The 17,463-nt window shown below is 51.3% G+C and overlaps 2 protein-coding genes across 2 annotated transcripts; one reads left to right on the top strand and one right to left on the bottom strand.

The window, feature by feature from the left end:
* Positions 1-1,344: 1,344 nt before the first annotated feature.
* On the top strand, positions 1,345-6,552 carry NCLIV_057180 (Suppressor Mra1 superfamily, related; the record flags this gene model as incomplete). Its single annotated transcript, XM_003885274.1, has 9 exons — positions 1,345-1,448; positions 1,749-1,845; positions 2,319-2,381; positions 2,870-2,975; positions 3,957-4,015; positions 4,452-4,503; positions 4,939-5,049; positions 6,002-6,063; positions 6,526-6,552. The coding sequence occupies 9 exons, from the start codon at positions 1,345-1,347 to the stop codon at positions 6,550-6,552; spliced, it is 681 nt and encodes a 226-aa protein (XP_003885323.1).
* Positions 6,553-8,298: 1,746 nt separating this feature from the next.
* Positions 8,299-15,530, bottom strand: NCLIV_057170 (hypothetical protein; the record flags this gene model as incomplete). Its single annotated transcript, XM_003885273.1, has 10 exons — positions 8,299-8,375; positions 8,962-9,042; positions 9,312-9,453; positions 9,806-9,945; positions 10,221-10,255; positions 10,825-11,116; positions 11,744-11,810; positions 12,346-12,560; positions 13,088-13,912; positions 14,948-15,530. 10 exons carry the CDS (start codon positions 15,528-15,530, stop codon positions 8,299-8,301), a joined length of 2,457 nt encoding a protein of 818 aa, XP_003885322.1.
* Between the last annotated feature and the right edge of the window lie 1,933 nt (positions 15,531-17,463).

The raw sequence follows: 17,463 nt of genomic DNA, 5'->3' as shown, positions 1-17,463 counted from the left end.
TCCAGGGGATCTGGTTTTCTCAAGGCATCGCTTTTCCTCAGATCGCCCGTTTTATCTCGGCGACGCGGGCTGCTTGCCGACGGGGGCTCGCCGCAAGAAGGCTCTTTGAGCGACGAGAGCGTTGCGGAGGACGCAGCCAAGCAGAAAGAGAGCAAGAGGGGAAGCGAGAAAGAAGCGAGAGAGAGAAGAAGGATCGCGTCCGACCCTTGGAGACGGTTAGCAGGTTTCTTTTCCGTTTCCTGCTCAAACCCGAACAGTCGCGCTCCGGACCTGGAAATGCGTCTTTGCGCCAGCGGGTGTTGCGCAGGGCGGGAGAAGCGGGAAAAAACAGAGAGAGGAACTGCGTCGTTGCTTTCCGCTTTGACGAGAAACGAAAGCCTCTCGTTCTCTCCTTCCACAATGAAAAAGACCGAAGGAGAGAAAAGGGGAAAGAAAAACTTGCGGAGAACCACAGCCCCACAACGAACACGGCTGGATCCGCATGTCGCTTTTCGCGCATTCTTGCGCTGGACTGCATGCGCGAACATCGCGCATGCATCGCGGAAAAAGAGAACGCAAAGGTACCAGTCTTTCTCTTCTAACACGGGCCGAAATCGCTGTTTTCACTCAAAGTCACGAAAAAGAAAAACGCAGGGTCCGTTTCGTCCTCCCCTTTGCAACTCCTTTGCTTCTGATGAAGCTGAGACCGCAGCAGCAGCGCATCTGGCTGCTCTAAGCTGTATGTACAGCTGAACCGACTCATTTCCTCCGGCATTGGAATGAGTCATCTTCAGCCTTGTCATCAAAGAGCGCGTTTTTTTTGGGCTCGAAAGGGTTTTCTAAAGCGACAGCCCTTCTTTCTTCGTCCGTCGATTCTCCTCATTTTCTCTCTCCGCTCTCTCTGCTCTCTCCGCTTTCCTCTGCTCGTTGTCTTTTCTCTCAGAGTTGTCCTGTCCTGAGAGTTGTTTCCGCGCGAGAGTCTCTCCTTCGAGTCGCCTCCTCCTGCGCGGCCGCCTCTTTAGTAGGGCTGCACCAGCGCCTGTCCTGGTACCTTGAGCAGGCGAATTTCCCGCAAACTCTGCCGCTGTTTTCCCCTCATTTTCTGTATCCTTTTCCCCCGTATTTGTTTTTGCTGGTCTTCCCTCCAAACGACTTCTCCAGCAGGCTCATCGAAACGGACGAGAGGCGGACGAGGAAGTCTTCTCACCTTCCACGCAAGGCCGAAAGCCGTCGCGCGCCGAAAAGGATACAGGCTCCTACTTCTCAAGACCTGTCCCTCTTTTTGTCTCCGTGTGTTTTTTCGTTCTGTTTCATTTCGGTTCCCGCATTCTTTCCGCTCTTCTTCGCGCCGTCGTCCTACCCCAGATGGATGCAGAGGGAAGAGGCTACATGCGCCCTGTGGAGGCGATCGCCTCCACGCGTGAGCGACGCCTGACAGGCCAGCGAGTCGTCGTTATTTTAGAAGGAGCGTAAGTTTCTCCCTGCCCCCGTCCACCTTTCCTCCCGCTCCACGTGGACTTTCTAACTGGTCGGTCCACGTTGCCTTTCCAAGTTGTCCTTTTCGAGACGTCTCGGAAGAGCGTGCGCCGTTCCTTCCCGGGTCCTCTGATGCCTCGGGAAGGTCTGCTCTCTGTTGTTCTATCGTGTCGTTTCTCGTTAGTTCCATCCCGCTCCTCCTTCGACAGTCACGGGATTCCCCGCCGACGGAAACAACACTTTCAACTTGTTCTTTTGCATCTTCCTTATGCTCGACTCGGTTTACTTCTCAGGTCACTCGAACTCGCGCAAGGAAAGGATCGAAGCCTCCAGCTGCTCAACAGCCTCGAACACAAACAGCTCCTGCGCAAATTGGATCGTCAGTCCGATGTGAGTTCGCACGTGGCTTTCCGTTTCCCTCGCTTTTACTCTTTTTCTCTTCACAAAAACGCGCTCGTTTCACTGGTTGGCGGAGTCTGTCGCAAGCTCTCGAGCGCCTCTTTGGCCTGTCTTTTGTGCTGCTTGCGGTTTCTTGATCGCACGTCACTTTTTCTTCTACCGGCAAATATGGATGTCCCCCTCCAGGCTCCGAAGCTTCTCGGTTTGTCCCTCGACGTCTGTCTCTCTTTGCATGCAATTCGTCGTCTTGGCAGAGCATGCTTCAAATTCCGCCGTGACGCTCGCCTCCTTGTCGCGTCGGCCATGGTTTCTTCCGCCTTTGGTTCCCATCGGTTTGGAGATGCGCGTTCTCTTCCCCTTTTGTGTGTCAGCCGTGCGTGTTTCTCTTGCCTGTGCCATTCTGCTGTACTGTCTCTTCGTTCTGATATTGTGGTCTTCCTGCTTGCTGCTCCGCGGTTCCACAGGAGGTTCGCCCCGACATTGCTCACCACTGTCTCCTCGCCCTACAAGAAAGTCCCCTCAATCGCGTAAGACGTCACCTCATCTCTCTTGACAGTCGTATATATATATATATATATATATATATCTGTGGAAAGTGTTATATATATATATATATATTTGTGTGTGTATTGACTAGGTCGTGTAGGGGTATATTGGTGATTACACAGAGGTATGCGCCTCGACATCTCCATGTGCGGAAGTCCTGTTCTCGGGCCCGCTCTCTCAATTGTCCTGCGAACGTGGACGGTCTCGCGTCTTGTGCGTTACTGCTCCGTTTGCCCGCTTGGAATCCCTTCGTCTCTCCCTCTGTGTCCCTGGCAACTTCTCCCACTGTCCCGTGTCTCCTCGCCTCTCCGGTGTCTCTTCCCCGCCTTTCGTCTCCCCGTATGTCCTGAGCCAATCCCACAGGCAGGCGGCTGACGTTCGTGCCTTTCCGGCCAGGCCGACGCCTCCGCAGGTTTTGGCATTCATTTTTGTGTGTTGTGTTTTTAAAAAAAACGTTCGGTCGAGGCAGGCAGGACGCCTCTGTGTCTTTCTTCGAACCGCCGACGGCCAGCTAATCGAAATTTCGCCTCTCCTCACAGTCCCCGTCACCTACCACGAATTCGCCAAGATGATGAGTAAGAACGCTAAGCTTTCTTGCAATCTCCCCTTCTGCGTGGAGTTGAAAACCTGCCCTCAATCGCTACAAATATTAGAAAGATATATACAAATGCATATATGTATATATATATATATATATACGTATGCACGTTTACCTTTGTGCACATATGGGATTCGGTGCCTCTAGCCACGTGCAACGCTCTGTATGCTCATGTAGGCACACATAAAGAGATGTCGGGATAGGTGTAGACAGGAGACTATAGATATCTAGACCGCGCTGTGGGAGTACGAGGGAAAGAGACACTCGAAATGCCTTTGCGGCCGGGAGGCGTTCAGAATCGTAAGTGACGAAATGGAGTGTTTCCGGCATTCCCCTAAGTTCGGTTTAACTCGTCAGGTGGGAAACTGGAAATGGAGAACTCGGCTCGAGTCTGTTTGCGGTCTGTCGGTTCTTCCGGCGTGACGAGTTAACGTAGAATCTGGCTTCGGTCTCTCGTTTTCACCGGCCTTTCCGTTTCCTTCCTCTTCCGAAAAAAACCGTGGAGCTCTCGGCACATCCTATTTACGGTTCCTCCCGTTCCCTGGATTTCTTCTTTCTCCTCATTCTCTCCCTTTCCCTCCAATCCTCTTCTGCCTTGGCGCCGTCGCTCCTGTCTCTGTTCATTTGATCTGCCGCATGCAGTCTGAGATACCTCGCCGCTTCCGCAGAGAGGCTGTCTTCTTCTTCTAATGCATAATTTTGCCAAGCCACGGTGTATTGATTCTCGCCCTTCGTCCAAAACGCTTCGAGATCCGCGGATAGGGCCACGTCTTTCTACCCCTCTCGGTTGAGGGTTCGGACGGCGTTTTTCCAATTAACGCGAATTTTGACTGTGTATTTCCAGAAATATTAAAAATCCTGACCAACCGGCAAAAAACACTGTACATAAAACATTGTGCACGTGACGCCTCTCTGATCTCTCAGCCGGGAATCCTTTTTTCCCGCTGTGTTCGTGCAGCCAATCTGCTCTACGCCCGCCGCCTAAAAGCCGTCGAGAAAAATGTTACCCTTGCTCAGGTGTGCCCAAGTGAAACGACCAAAAAGAGGCACTCCGCATTTACGAGCCCATGCCACGCACCAATATATGATATATATATATATATATATATATATATATACGTTTGATCGGACGTTTTTGCTGTTGAGAATCAGAAATATACAAGATAAGAACACAACATACAATTGCATCTAGCGAGATATCCATAGTATATACAGATGGACATGCATGTGTCTAAACATGAGCAAATATATATATATATATATATATATATATATAAATATATATCATTATGGTGAGGGTACTGTTATGATGGTTTCGTGCTCTTTTTCCTGCCTGTAAGATGTCTTCTTGCGGTTGTTCGTCAATCACGACCCGTCCTGTCTTTCCACCTCGGGCCCTGTCGCGATTCCCTGAAAGCAAGGCTTTCCGGATTTGATGTCTCCATGTTGTCAGATTGTCAAGAACGAGGCTTCGAACTTCCTTCCCCCTAACAGTGTGAAAGTTGGTAAGCCTCTATCGTCTCTGTTTTGAGTCTCACGCTCCCGCCGTCCCGCTCTCTTTTCCCCGTTTTTTGAATTTCAGAAAAAATCTCGTCGCGGCATTTTCGCGCATTGAACTGGGCGGTTCCGCTCGCTTTCTGTCTATCAGCTGGAGGGACTCTTCCCAGTTCTCCCTGTTTCTCTGCAGCGTTTTTTCCTAGTGTCCTTCATCCCTCTCGGTTGTATCCTGCTCGAGCGACTTGCCGCTCGCTTCTGTGTTGTCTGGGCCACTCCTTTCGCACCTGCCTGAATGCGCGACTTGCCGGCCCCCTTTCCCGTAGGCTCTCTTTTTGCACTTTGAATTTTTCGCTCTCTCTCCGCTTTCTCTTCTTGTCTGTGTGCTCGTGCTTCCACCCGTCGCCCTCTCTTCCGTCTCTCGGATTTTTGCTTGGCGCATGCAGCCCTCACAGTCTCTGGACGCAGCGTCGCGCTCCCCGAGTTCGTGCAACAGTTCAAGGACACGAAACATCCTGTTGTCTTCGTCATTGGCGCTGTCGCGCACTCAGACCCCAGTAAGTGGGAGTGTAGACAGAGAGGGAAAGAGCGAGAGAGAGAAAGAGAGAGCGAGAATGATACAGAGAGAAAACGAGTGTTTGAGGAGAGAGAGAGAGAGCGAGAATGATACAGAGAGACAACGAGTGTTTGAAGAGAGAGAGAGCGAGAATGATACAGAGAGAAAACGAGTGTTTGAGGAGAGAGAGAGAGCGAGATTGATATAGAGAGAAAACGAGTGTTTGAGGAGAGAGAGAGAGAAGGACGGCGGGAACGAGTGCCAAAGAATGCGAAAGAGAGAAAACGAGAAAGTGAAAGGGAAAGGGAGACAAAAAGAGCTGTTTGTTATTTCTTCTCACTGCTGAGTCTAAGCCATGCCGTCCTGGACACTGTAATCTCTGTGTATCCATCCGACAACAAAAATCCGTATACACATGCAAAAAAACACATACATGTCTATAGATGAATTCTTTGATATTTGCATGCTATATATATGTAGACATTGTGATATGCGTGCGGTAAACTGTGTGCCTCACACAGACGCATTTTTGTTACAGCTCGGATGCTGCTGGTGTTCATCTCTCGGAAGAAACCATTCGATCACGCCGAAAAGGGAACTGAATCCTTTCTGCACTCACGTTTACATCTATCAATATCTATCTATGCTTATGTATATTCGTATAGATAAAGATGAATAGATGGAGTTCTGTAGACTGGAATAAGTAGATAGATTATAAAATAGATAGGGAGGTATGCAAATGCTTGGCTGATGCAAACAGCTTGGCGTTGATACGGTACTGAGTCACTTCGTTCTCTCCTTTCGAAAGGGCTTTTTGTGCATGATGAATCGTCCAACGCAAAACGTATACACGATCAGATGGTGCCTTGGCTCGCGTGTCTGTGGGTACTCGGTTCGTCGTTTTTCGCGGTTTCAGAAATCGCTTCTCTCTCTCCGTTGTGGGTTTTCTCCAGCCGACGAGTGCGACTATGTCGATGATAAAATCTCGATTGCGGGCTTCGGCCTTACGGCCGCAGTAAGTTCCTCGCCTTCCCGTTTCGCTCGCTCTTGTTTCGTTTCTTAAGAAGCCTTGCCTCCTTTCACGCATATAGAGCCTTGCGCATATCGCCACGCGTAGCGATAACGTAGAGGAGCATATGTCGAATCAAACGCATGAACTGAAATAAATACAAATATATTTATTTATATATATATATATATACGAATGAATATATGTTCTGTTTAATTTATTGCTGGGGTTATTATGCTCGGGCGGAACGCGAAGAAGCCCTCATTGATCGTTGCATTTACGTGCAGATCTTAAAAACGGACACATTTATGTTTCGAAATCCCAATGCATGCATATGCGCATATATATATATATATATATATATATATATATATATGCATATATGTGGAATCGAGAAGATTGTGGATTAAAGTAAAGGTTGAATATGAGAGAAAATTAGCAACCTCTGGGGTGTGCGGATGCTCTTAGATGTTCGAGCTTCCATGTGAAATTTGATGTTTCACATGCACGCACCCCATGTTGCATGGACTGCAGAATTTTGAGCTGTCGCTGCGCGTCGCTGGCGCATTTGATTCGTGTAACCGAAATCGCATGTCCAGTTGTTTATTCCCGCTGTACCCACGCACAGTGCCGAACTCTGGACTGTGTGTTTTCCAGGTTTGTTGCAGCAGCATATGCGCCGAATTCGAGGCTCTTTGGGGGATCTTCTGATCTCCTTTGCTTCCTTCCTATCGTCGCACGCCTCTTCGCATCTCTCCAGCTTACCCTCAATTGTACCAGGTCTTCTCTCGCTGCCCCGTGTCCAGTTCATTCTACCTTTCTGCTTCGCGATTCGTGCGTCCCTCAAAATGTGTCCGTTTTTGCCGGGGTCAGCCGTTCTCTTTCGTGTTCCCTTCTTATTAAAGACGCGCCTCTGGCTGTTGGAATGTCTCGACGACGTCTTCCTCGTTGCGTCTGGTTTCTAGGCTTCTGGGCGTTTTCCGATGCTTCCGGAGACTCTCTCCCTTTTCTCTGTTTTACGACTCTTTTCCTCTTGAATCTCCCAAGCTGTCCAACACTCACGGAAATGGGACAGCTAACATACCCGCTGCCTTGCGCATGTCAAGAAAAATAAGACGTTTTGCGCCTTTGAATCCACGCACGTCACCAAATATACATGTACATATATTTGCATCACTAAACATTTGCAGATCTCCTTTTATAGATGTAGATGTGTAGATATGCACGATTATAGACGTTGATGAGTAGAGACGATGAAACGTATTTTATTAGCACCACGACATAGATGATGCATGCATATACACAGCGTTATGAATAGATGAACCAATCTAGTAAAGGTACCCTTGTGTAGAATGACGTATGGATATCCAGGTTGCTGGATGTACACATTTGCGTAACGCTGGGGGCACATTAACACACGTGCCTGCAGACTGTGAAGTGTCTCTGTCCCCAGCGACACAGTGTTGCCTAACGTGATGATTCGCTTCGTTTGGTTCGGCTGAAAGATCATTTGTTCCAACGCTGATGCCGCGAAGGCGCGAGAGACAGACAGCGGACAGTAGAAAGAAGCGAGAGAAGGCAAGACAGAAGATCAAGAAGAAAGTCAAGCAGAGAAGGCGAAATCGTTGCGGAACAGCCGTATGGACAGCGAAGACGAGTAAGCCGGCGAAACATGGACGAAAAATAAGAAACACACCAAAACACGCAGCGAACACACAAGAGGCCTCGTGTCTGATTAAAAACTAGACGGATTCGCATATATATATATATATAGATAGATAGATATGTCTATATCTGTTTAGTTATTTAAATGGGTAGATATGTCCTACATAAATATATGGATACAGCCGTATGCCGGTCAGTGCCCCAGGGGCACAGAGACTGTGCATATGAGCAACAAAAAAGTGTCAACGGAAACAACAGAAAGTGAAAAAGATGGACACAGCCGCACGACGTCGGCGGAGGTTAACCGAGAGAACAAAAACCACACTTTATCTCGTAGAAAGCGCGGGGCCATACGAAAGACGCAGATCCTCAACAACGGGAGAACCCCCGGCGACAAGAAGGGAAAACACACAGTAGACAACGTAGAAGATATGAAAAAACTAAAACGAACACACGACGGATTCGACGCACAAGCGACTGCATCGCGCATTAGCATGCAAATCGGAGACTCGCGTTGCCACCGAAAACTCTTCGACCATAGGCCGATGCAAATACGTGTGCACTGCAGAGGAGAGATCAGAGCTGGTTGTAGAGGCCCAGGAGACGCTCGACGGCTCGCCCAAAGAGAAACGTTCTCTGCGATTTCCACCGCTCTGGGGGAAAAAGTACAAACGACATTCGGGTGTGACGATGGGGATGACAGGCGCAGGGAACCGCCGCTCAAGAAGAGGCGAATGAAGGCTCAGAGAGGCGGAACGGCGAAACAGCGAACGCGCGTAGGACAGAGATGTCAGCGAGAGGGGACACGTGAGAAAGCACGAATCGATCAGAGCGAAGGAATTGCAGAGGGGATAGGCGGGTTACGAGGAACAGAGAATCGAAGATAAAGAGAGAAAGTCACAGAAGGCAGGAAACAAGGAAAGGGTACGGTGTCGCACGAGAACCTGCAGCGCGCGTGCCCAGCGCGATTCCCTCTCCTTGTTTAGATCGTAACTCGTTTTTCGTATTCCGGAATCCAACTCTTTGCGGGGAGGCGAACGATCGTGAAGATATCTCTGGAGGACACCGAGTGACCGGAGCAGCGTGTCTGAATCTAGGCAAGGTAACAGTCGGGCGAATCTGAATTGTCTCGGCAGGCCGCGGGGAGTGAAGCTTGGTTGGACTGTCTCATCGACACAAGAGGTGGGTTAGCAAAGGCAGAGAAGTTCACCTGCGACTAGCGTCAGGCTCCAAGCTTACTTGCGTATTCTCCAGGGGGCGGCTGGTCTTCGTAGTCGTACCGGAAGGCAAGAACGGGGCGAGAATGCCACGTGTTATTGCCTGAGAGCGACATCGAATCGGAGAGGAAATTGGATGCACCGCACGCAGAGAGAAAAGCAGCGCGACAGGCGAGCTGGCGAGAGATCAGACCACACACATGTGCACATGCGCACAGATAGTACCCGCTTTTGAGATTTCAGTTTCCTCACTTCTGCGTTCTAGACTACTCGCCGCGCTACCTTGCAGAGGCAAACGAGCAAAAAGTGACAAGCGGAAGATGGGAAAGGGGAAGAGAGACAGACAAGCAACGAGACGGGGGAAGAGCCTACCTAGTCCCCGGTGCACGACTCGTGAGTCGTAGATGAGGAGATCCCCGGCCTTGAGGGTCGGACGCCAGGAGCCCCCAGACTCACAAAAGAGACTGGAGAGGAACGCCCGCCATAGGCCGGCTTGCGCTCTCCAGCCGAGAGGCTGCGCGAAAACGAGAAACAAACAGCTGCCGACAAAAACGCATGAAGAGAAGGCGACCATGTCCACACACACACACCCCGGCTTCTGAGAAAAATGCCCGCCAGATCTTACACCGTTTCAGCGAAGCGCGAGAGCCGCGCCCATCCTCCTCTCCACAGAGACCCAGATTCAGTGTACAGACACCCAAAGAAAGAGAATGGCAAAGCGACATCCCCATCGTTCTCCACACACAGAAACAAGCTAATGCTGACACACACATATATATGTGGAGAGATAGCGATGCAGATTGGATATGGGAGAGGGGCGAAAAACGCAATTTCTCGCGAGACTTTCGAGGTTTTTTGTCGCGCACCTTCGAGGGGCAGAGAGTGTGGGAGCGCGGCAGGAGCTCGGTCGGCCCGTTCGCCTCGGTGATGTCGCAGAGAGGGACGAGCACGGTGAGACCGCGAGCGCTCGTGTCTCTGTGCCAGGGCTGAGTGATCGCCAAAGGGTCTGACAAGAACACGAACCGCTCTCACACGCCCTCCACATGACAAGCGCTGAACGCGTTCCACCTCAATGCATTCGCATCCGCGTCCACCAAAACAGATATATATATATATATATATATAGAGAGAGAGAGAGAGAGAATCGGATAGAGGCACAGGTCTGTTGTTTCTCAGTTTGTGTCTAGGAATCAAACTCGATACCAAGATAAGGCGAAGAAAGAAAGAGACGTTCTGATACGAGAGTAAGCAATTTCAGAAGGGAACAAGGCGCAGACTCACCTGCGTCGACGGATTGCATGTCGGAGACGTACACCCTGAAAGGAACAAGTGCACATGGCAAATCGAATAGAATTGCGAGCGAAGCAGGAGGTGTAAGAAAAGAAAAAAGGCAATCACCACACGCGGCGCAAAATGCCCAACTGCCGTTTGGAGTTCCTCCACTCCTCCCCAAGCCTTCTTGTTGATTCCCAAACGCTGCTCTTTCTCCTTTTCTCGCCTCCACCCTCCTCCACCCTCTCCTCCACCCTCCTCCACCCTCTCCTCCTCTGTATATTCCCTGCGGCTTTTCTTCGGATCACCCACTCTTGCTTTTTCTCTTCCACCGCCCTCGCCTGATGTCTCCGCCTACTGCGTTTTTTTCGCGTCTTTCCTCGTCTGATTTCTCTTGCTCTCCTCTTTGAACCGTGTGCGTCGCCCGTCTCCTTCGGCTCCAAACCGTCTCATCTGTACTCTCGCTCTTTCAATTCTGCTTCCTCTCGATCTTCCATCTGTCTTGTTCTTTCTCGTCTTCCAGGTGTCCTCGTCTTTCCCCCGTCCACGTGCCTTGTTCTCTCTCTTCCGTGTGTCTCCTTGCTTTGTTTCATGCGTCTCCGATTGTCCCTACCGTTTTCCGAGCTTGCTCACGGCGAGAAGGCCCTTTTTCGGGTCAGCCTCGCCGTCGTCGATTTCGTCTCCGCCCCGCGAATTCTCGAGCTTGCCAGCGTCTCCAGCGGGCCTCCCTTCCCCCCGCGGGCCCTTTGTCTTCCACACTTTTGTCAGAGTTTCATCCGGCTCCGGGGTGTACGCGCCACGGCCTTCGCACGGCAAATACGAAAAAACGAGCGGCATCCACACGCGCTGAGCATCCACCAACGGAGCTTCCAAAAGCGTCCCACGAAGAAGACAGTGAAGGCGACCTGAGATCCAGAAACAAGAAACAAAAATCGCAAAGCGAGTTCAAATAAATATATACAAATTTGCTTGTACATATACATGTGTGCAGGCATACTTACATACATATGAGACGTATATACATATATATATATATATATATATATACGTACATGTATATAGGCTTATATATGAAGATATCTGTGTATATAAATATATATATGTATATACCTGTACATGAATATGTATGTATCTGAATAGGATTATGTATCTGTGGATAGGGATGCACGGGGGTAAATGTATTCCCCTTCTGGATATTTGTGTCTGTGACATGCATGCATAAAACGCGTATATAGGTCCCGCCTGGAACGTCAGACGCGCCCTTGTGAGTATACATTTCGAGGATCGATGGGTGCATGCGCAAGTGTGAAAAAAAAGCTGGAAAGCTTCACAGGAAGAGCTGAAAAGACGGAGAACCTAGACACTTCCGCTGAAGAGCGCCAACGAGGACGCTGGCCTTGAAAAACCGAGAACACGCAGCAGGTAACGAGAAGAGGAGATCGAAAACTCACGCAACCTCTCCACCAGACGGCAAAAACAGCAAAGAAACAAAACGGAAAACAAAACGAACAAAAGGGCCTTTTAAAACCCACCGGTCGTGGGGCGCGTGCACCACACGTTCGGATCCTCCTCCTGCATCGCCATGGCGGACGAGATCGCCTGGAAAGAAAAACGAACGCAGAAGAAGACTTAGAGAGACTGTAAAAGACAACCAAGAGGAAACGGGGGATGCACAACGCACACAACGCAAACACGCGAAAAAAAACGTTTCAGAAAGAATCACGAACCGCGGTTCATTCAGCCATGAACAGAGTCGCCTCCAAGCACAACTGGTTTTCCATAATTATACTCCAGCTCTTCAGCGTTACCCATGTCAATTCATAACTATACGTGTAAGCATATATATCTATATATGTCTATATATAGAGAGAGAGCGATAGAGAGATAAATGAAAAGAGAGGGACAAAGAGTTATATGTCGCGGCGACCTCTACGGACATCAGTGGCTATATCGATTTATATATATATATATATATATATATATATATATCGTTCAAAGTATATCCGTTCGTCTTTTGTAAAGGCGAGAAACAGGCGTGTGCAAGTGAAACAAGCCACTGAAGAGACGGATGACTAAAAGAGCATCGGCAGGTGCGGCGGCAACAGTTTCGGGATATGCTCAAGCTGCGTTTTACCATCGCCTCATCCGTGTGAAGCGTTCGTTGGAGGACCTCGAGCTGCTGGCGCGTTAAACCGTTGCGGATGATGCAGACTCCAAACTCCTTCAAGTTCTCGACTGCTTTCTGGATCTCGTGAGTCCCCAGAAACACAGGCTCAGACGACAGAGAAGAAGAGGAAGACGACGACGAAGAGGAAGAAAGAGGAGCGTCATCCTCAGGGACAGCGCGGACTGAGGAAACTCGCGTTACGAAGGGGCGAACGAAGAAAGAGACGATGGACGAAAACAAAGAGGAAGAAGAAGAGAAAGAGGAAGAAGGCGAGAAAGAAGACGGCGAAGGGGACGTACACCTGAGGTCGAGGGGCGGCGGGCCGAGGCACACACCGAGAAAAGCATGTGTGTTTTCCATTACCCCTCCTTATATCTGTGACATATCCCCGTAAACATCTGTGCCGAATGCACCACTCACGAGTGCACACAGTCGGATACACACATATACGGAACGAGGCACAGATATCGACACATCGATATATATATATATATATATATATATATAGTTTACAGGAATATGCACATCAACATGCATCTCTCATTCTGAAGGAGACGCGTTTAGAGCTACTTATGGAGAGATGCCTATTGATGCTGTCCGACCAGGGAGCGGCGCGTAGGGGCGGATTCCTGCAGGGCGGTGCCTTGTTGTTACCTGGCGAGGAGAGGAAGGTCGACGTCGGCGTACGAGTAAGGCGGCGCCGGCGTACCTACATCTCGTCCCGCTGCCTCGTGGGAGATCCGACGGACCAGCGCGCTTCGCTTGAAGGTGAGAGGATCGAAGTATCTTTGTCTTTGCCAGTTGGTGACAAGCACGTCGGAGATCTTCTCTCGGACACTCTCGACAAACTCAGCCACGCAGGATGAAGAACCACAGAACGAAGGGGAAGAAGCTGCGCAGCAAGCGGAAGGAGGACTGGAAGCTGCAGACAGACGGCTAAGGAAGGTTTCAATTTCCTTGTCAAAGTTGATGAGAGAGAAGAATGCGTTTCCTGCGTTGTCGCCAGTCGTCTCCGAGCCCTCGACGCCCAGAACACCCCAGAGTTCGCGCATCGTCTCCCTCACCGACTCTACGGTTAAGCCGCACTGCTTGCCGCTGCATTCGTTTCCCTTCTCTTGGCCGCAGACTTCGGCTAGACGAAGGGAGAGATACCGGCAGAAAGCGTCGCGCAGATGCAAGTGGTACTCGACGGGCACAACGTGAGACGCCGCCTGGAGGATGACCGCCTTGGACGCAGGGAACGACGGGTACTTGCGACAGAGCTCGTCGAGCGCCCGCGCTGACGGAAAGACATTGGGAAAGGTGCGCAGGGAAGAAGAAGACGAGGAAGCGTCGACGCTGCAAGAGCCGCAGCACGCCGAGGCAGACGAAGACGAAGAGGAGACAGACGAGGGGACAGAAGCGAGGAGAGAAGAGAGAGGGACAGGAGACAGGCACAATTTATCAGTGAGGGGAGACGGGAGAGAAACCTGAGGGTCGAGAGGAGGCGGCGGGTGACGGCGTTTCACAGACGCCAGAAACCAAACGATGCTGCCTGAACAAAACACAAGGCAGAACAAAAAAACGCACGTCGCGTGCAAAAAACAAGCAAAACACGAGAAGCGCGTGAACGCCTGAACGCCTCGGCCACTGCACGTTTTTGTGGGCGCCTCGAGGCGTTCGCCGTTGACTTCTGAAACGGTGCAAGGGGGATGCACGCGCATGCATCCCCTCAGGATTCGCGATTCAATCGACTTCTCCCATGACTCTTTTGGGAGGCTTCCTACAGTTTTGAAGCAAACACGATGCCCAGAGCCGAGAGAATATCTGCTGATGTGACCCTGGAATGTGACTGTCACATTTCTGGTAGGCATTCAGGGAAGCAAAACGCGATGCGTTACAACTATCGTGTCCACTTTGGTTCTCTGGCCCTGCTGTACATACACCCAAGCCCCAAGCGAGATTTTACTCCTTTCGGCGGCAGGAGCGTCGCTCGCAGAGAGGCAAGATGCTTCAGTCTGTCTTTAAAGCCGAACGGGAGGGACGCCAAACCAGGGCGGGATTCATCCTGGACGTTTTCATCGGCGCGCTCTTGAGGGGAGAATCGCGAACAGAGTGTCCTCCCCTGTATCCCTGTCTCTGTCCAGAACTCGCCATGTGCTTCTCTTCCTCTCCCTTTGTCTCTCTCTGCTTCCCCTTGTCTCTAATCCTCTTTCTTCCGCTATGTATCACCATATAATTATATGCCTGCATCTCTCGATGTATATCTCTATCTTCTAGTCTCTGCATCCATCTCTCTATCTGCCTCCCCCGATCAACCGCTCTCCTTCTCTTCTTTGTCACTCTTTCGATCTCTCTCCTTCTTCTGGCCGTCTATATCTTTCTCTCACTGTCTCGCTCCGAGCATAAATCTGTCTCTCTGCCTCCGACAGTGAAGGCGAGTGGATACAAGAGTCTTCCACGTCCTTCAGCCACTGCGCAAACTGAAGTCTCTTCCCTCGGCGCTTGTCTTCTTTCCTCAGGTCCCCTGCATGTTCCCTCGACAAAAACGGAGACAGCTGTCCCTTGCCTCGCGCGCGCGCCGGCTCACCTGCTGAGAGAGCCAGGGCGGCTGCTAGCCCACCGCCGAGTTTCGCGCCTTTCTGAAGTTTCATCCATCGCTCGCGACTCCTCCGTTCCTCGCGCCTCTTCGCTGCGGCTGCGGCTGCTCTCCCCGCAGCCGCTGCCGTCGCCGCCTGCCCCGACGGCGAGGAGGTCGAGGAGGAGAAACGGGCGCAAAACACAGACGAGAAGGACGCCTCGGAGAGGACACAAGCGGAAGTCGAGAGAGCCGGAAAATAGGGCAGAGAAGCAGGAGCAGGAAGCGAGGCTCGCGAAGAAAAGGTGGAACTTGGAGAGAAACGAGGAGAGGACACGCGAGGAGAAACGCGGAGGAAGAGACCAAGAGCGGTCACAGGCAGCGAGGCGGCGGACGAGGAAGCGACGAAACCGTGGGGAAGAGAGAAGCGGAAGGAGATTTGAGATGGCCGAGAGGAAGAGAAGCAAGGCTTCGATGCAAAACTGGGGGACGGATTCCACGGAGTGAAGGTCGACGGGAGACGCGCGATTCTTCTGGCTTCTGAGCTGGTGACGATTCGCTCTCGGCGAGAGAAGAGGCAAATCGCGCCCGTCATCTTTGAGATGGGAAAGAAGGTGAAGAAGGCGAGGAGAAGAGTGTGCTGGGGGGTGGTAATGGCGCAGGAGAGAAGAGATAAAGAGTAATAAGAGAAGACCCCAGACGGCGGCTCCAAGGAAGTCGAGGAGATACGGAGCGGAAACGTCTTGAGCGAGGAAAGTTGAAGAAAAGCAGGAAGACAAAGTCACTGACGCACGAGAAGTGGATCTCCGAACGAGACAGAGCGGAAAATGAGTCAGTGAAACAGACCTGCGACAGGATCCACACAAGAACACACCCGAGATGCACAGACGTACACCGCAGTGCGTCGCATGCTGTACAGAAGCGAGAGACAGTGTAAACGAGAAGGGAGATCAGAGGCCAAGCATGACGATGAGTGTACGGAGAGCTGTAAGGATGAGAGTCTTCGGTTTAGTCTCCCGAGTGAAGAAGGAAAACGGATTCTCGACAGAGAAAAAGGCGCGAAGCCGCATTTCCGTCCCCGCAGAGAGACAAAAAAACTGCATGTATGTGCGGCTGCGCGAAGTTCCTTCCTTTCCTTTGTTCTCCTTGTCTCCTTCTACCTCGAGGACGGCCTCAGCTCCTCCTGGGACTTTCATACTCCAAAAAGGAGACCTTTTCGTTGTCTCTGTCTCTTTTTTCTGTCTCCACTGCGTTTTTTACGTCGGTGTATGTGCAGCCGAAAGGCTCCAAAATGCGCTTCCCGCCAGAGCGGCCGTCGGAGCGGACTGCGTGTGGAGTTTGTCAACTTTTTCTTCTTTCTTTTCGTCTTTAAAAACCTCCGCTGTCCCTTCGCGATTTTCCGCGTTAGCGTTTCTTTCTTCTCTCGACCGCTGACCGTTCTCCACGCGTCGTGTCGTCATCGCACACAACCACGGGTTTTCGCCACCCTTTCTCCCGTTTGTGGTAAGATGGGGAGTCAAAGGAGGCGTCGATCTCTTGTTGTCTCCTGTCTCACTTCCCTCGCGTCTACTGCTTCTCGCCGCTCCCCGGACTCCCTTCCTTCTCTCCTTTCAAGCACACCCTTCCGCCGCCAACTCTGTTCTCCCCCCGTGTCGCCCCCTTTGCGGTCTCTGCGCCAGACTTCTGTCTCTTCTCCGTCGCCGCCGTTTTTTGCTTCGTCATCTCACACCTCTCTTTCCTCTCGTTCCTGCTCTTTTGCTTTCCGCGTGCCCGACTGTCGCGGAGACAGATGGAGAGGAGGCCCGCTCCCTGCTTTAGGTCCGGCCTCTCGGTATCGCCGGCAGCTAGCAGAGAAACAAACAGACGGCTTTTCATGTAGATGCCACTCGCCTTCCTTTTCTTTCTCATCTGCTTCCCGCCCATCATCTGAGCACGGAATCGCTTCGTCTTCGCAGCCTCATCAATTTTTCCCCTCGACCTCTCCCCCCGCTGTATCCACGGAGTCGAGTTGCTACGGCCTTGCTTCAGAGTCACCGCGTTCGGCGCCTCTTCTCTCTCCTTCCCCTTCTCTCCACTTGCTTTCTCCGATCGTTTCTGCGCATCGGGGAAGCGGCCTCATCTTTTCGCGGCGATTTCTGAGTCACCAGTCGCCTAGGAGACCAAACGACTCAACGTGGACCTCGTCCTCTTCCTCCTCTCCTGGTTCTTCTGTCTCTTCTTTTCGATTACCCTCGCATCGCGTTTCGTCCGCTTCCTCGAGTGGTTTCTCTGTCGCGCCTTCTCCCTCTCTCCACTCCGTGAGAGCCGTGACGCGCTGCTCGTCTCCGTTCCCTGATTTTGCTTCATCTCCTGCGATAGCAGCGTCTTGTCTCGTTGCTCCTGCTCTTCCTCGCGATCGCCCGTCGTCGCCTGCATCTTCACATCTTCGTTTTCCTCTCTCTGTGTCTCCTCTGACCTGCTCTCCCTCATCGGCTTCTAACTCTCTCGCTCGCGCTTCTTCGTCTCCAGCGACTTCTTCTGTTTCTCTC

Source organism: Neospora caninum, chromosome XI (assembly GCF_000208865.1).
Source record: "Neospora caninum Liverpool complete genome, chromosome XI".
NCBI lineage: Eukaryota > Apicomplexa > Conoidasida > Eucoccidiorida > Sarcocystidae > Neospora > Neospora caninum.
The sequence above is the reverse complement of the archived record's forward strand: the minus strand, read 5'-3'. Positions and strand labels throughout refer to the sequence as shown.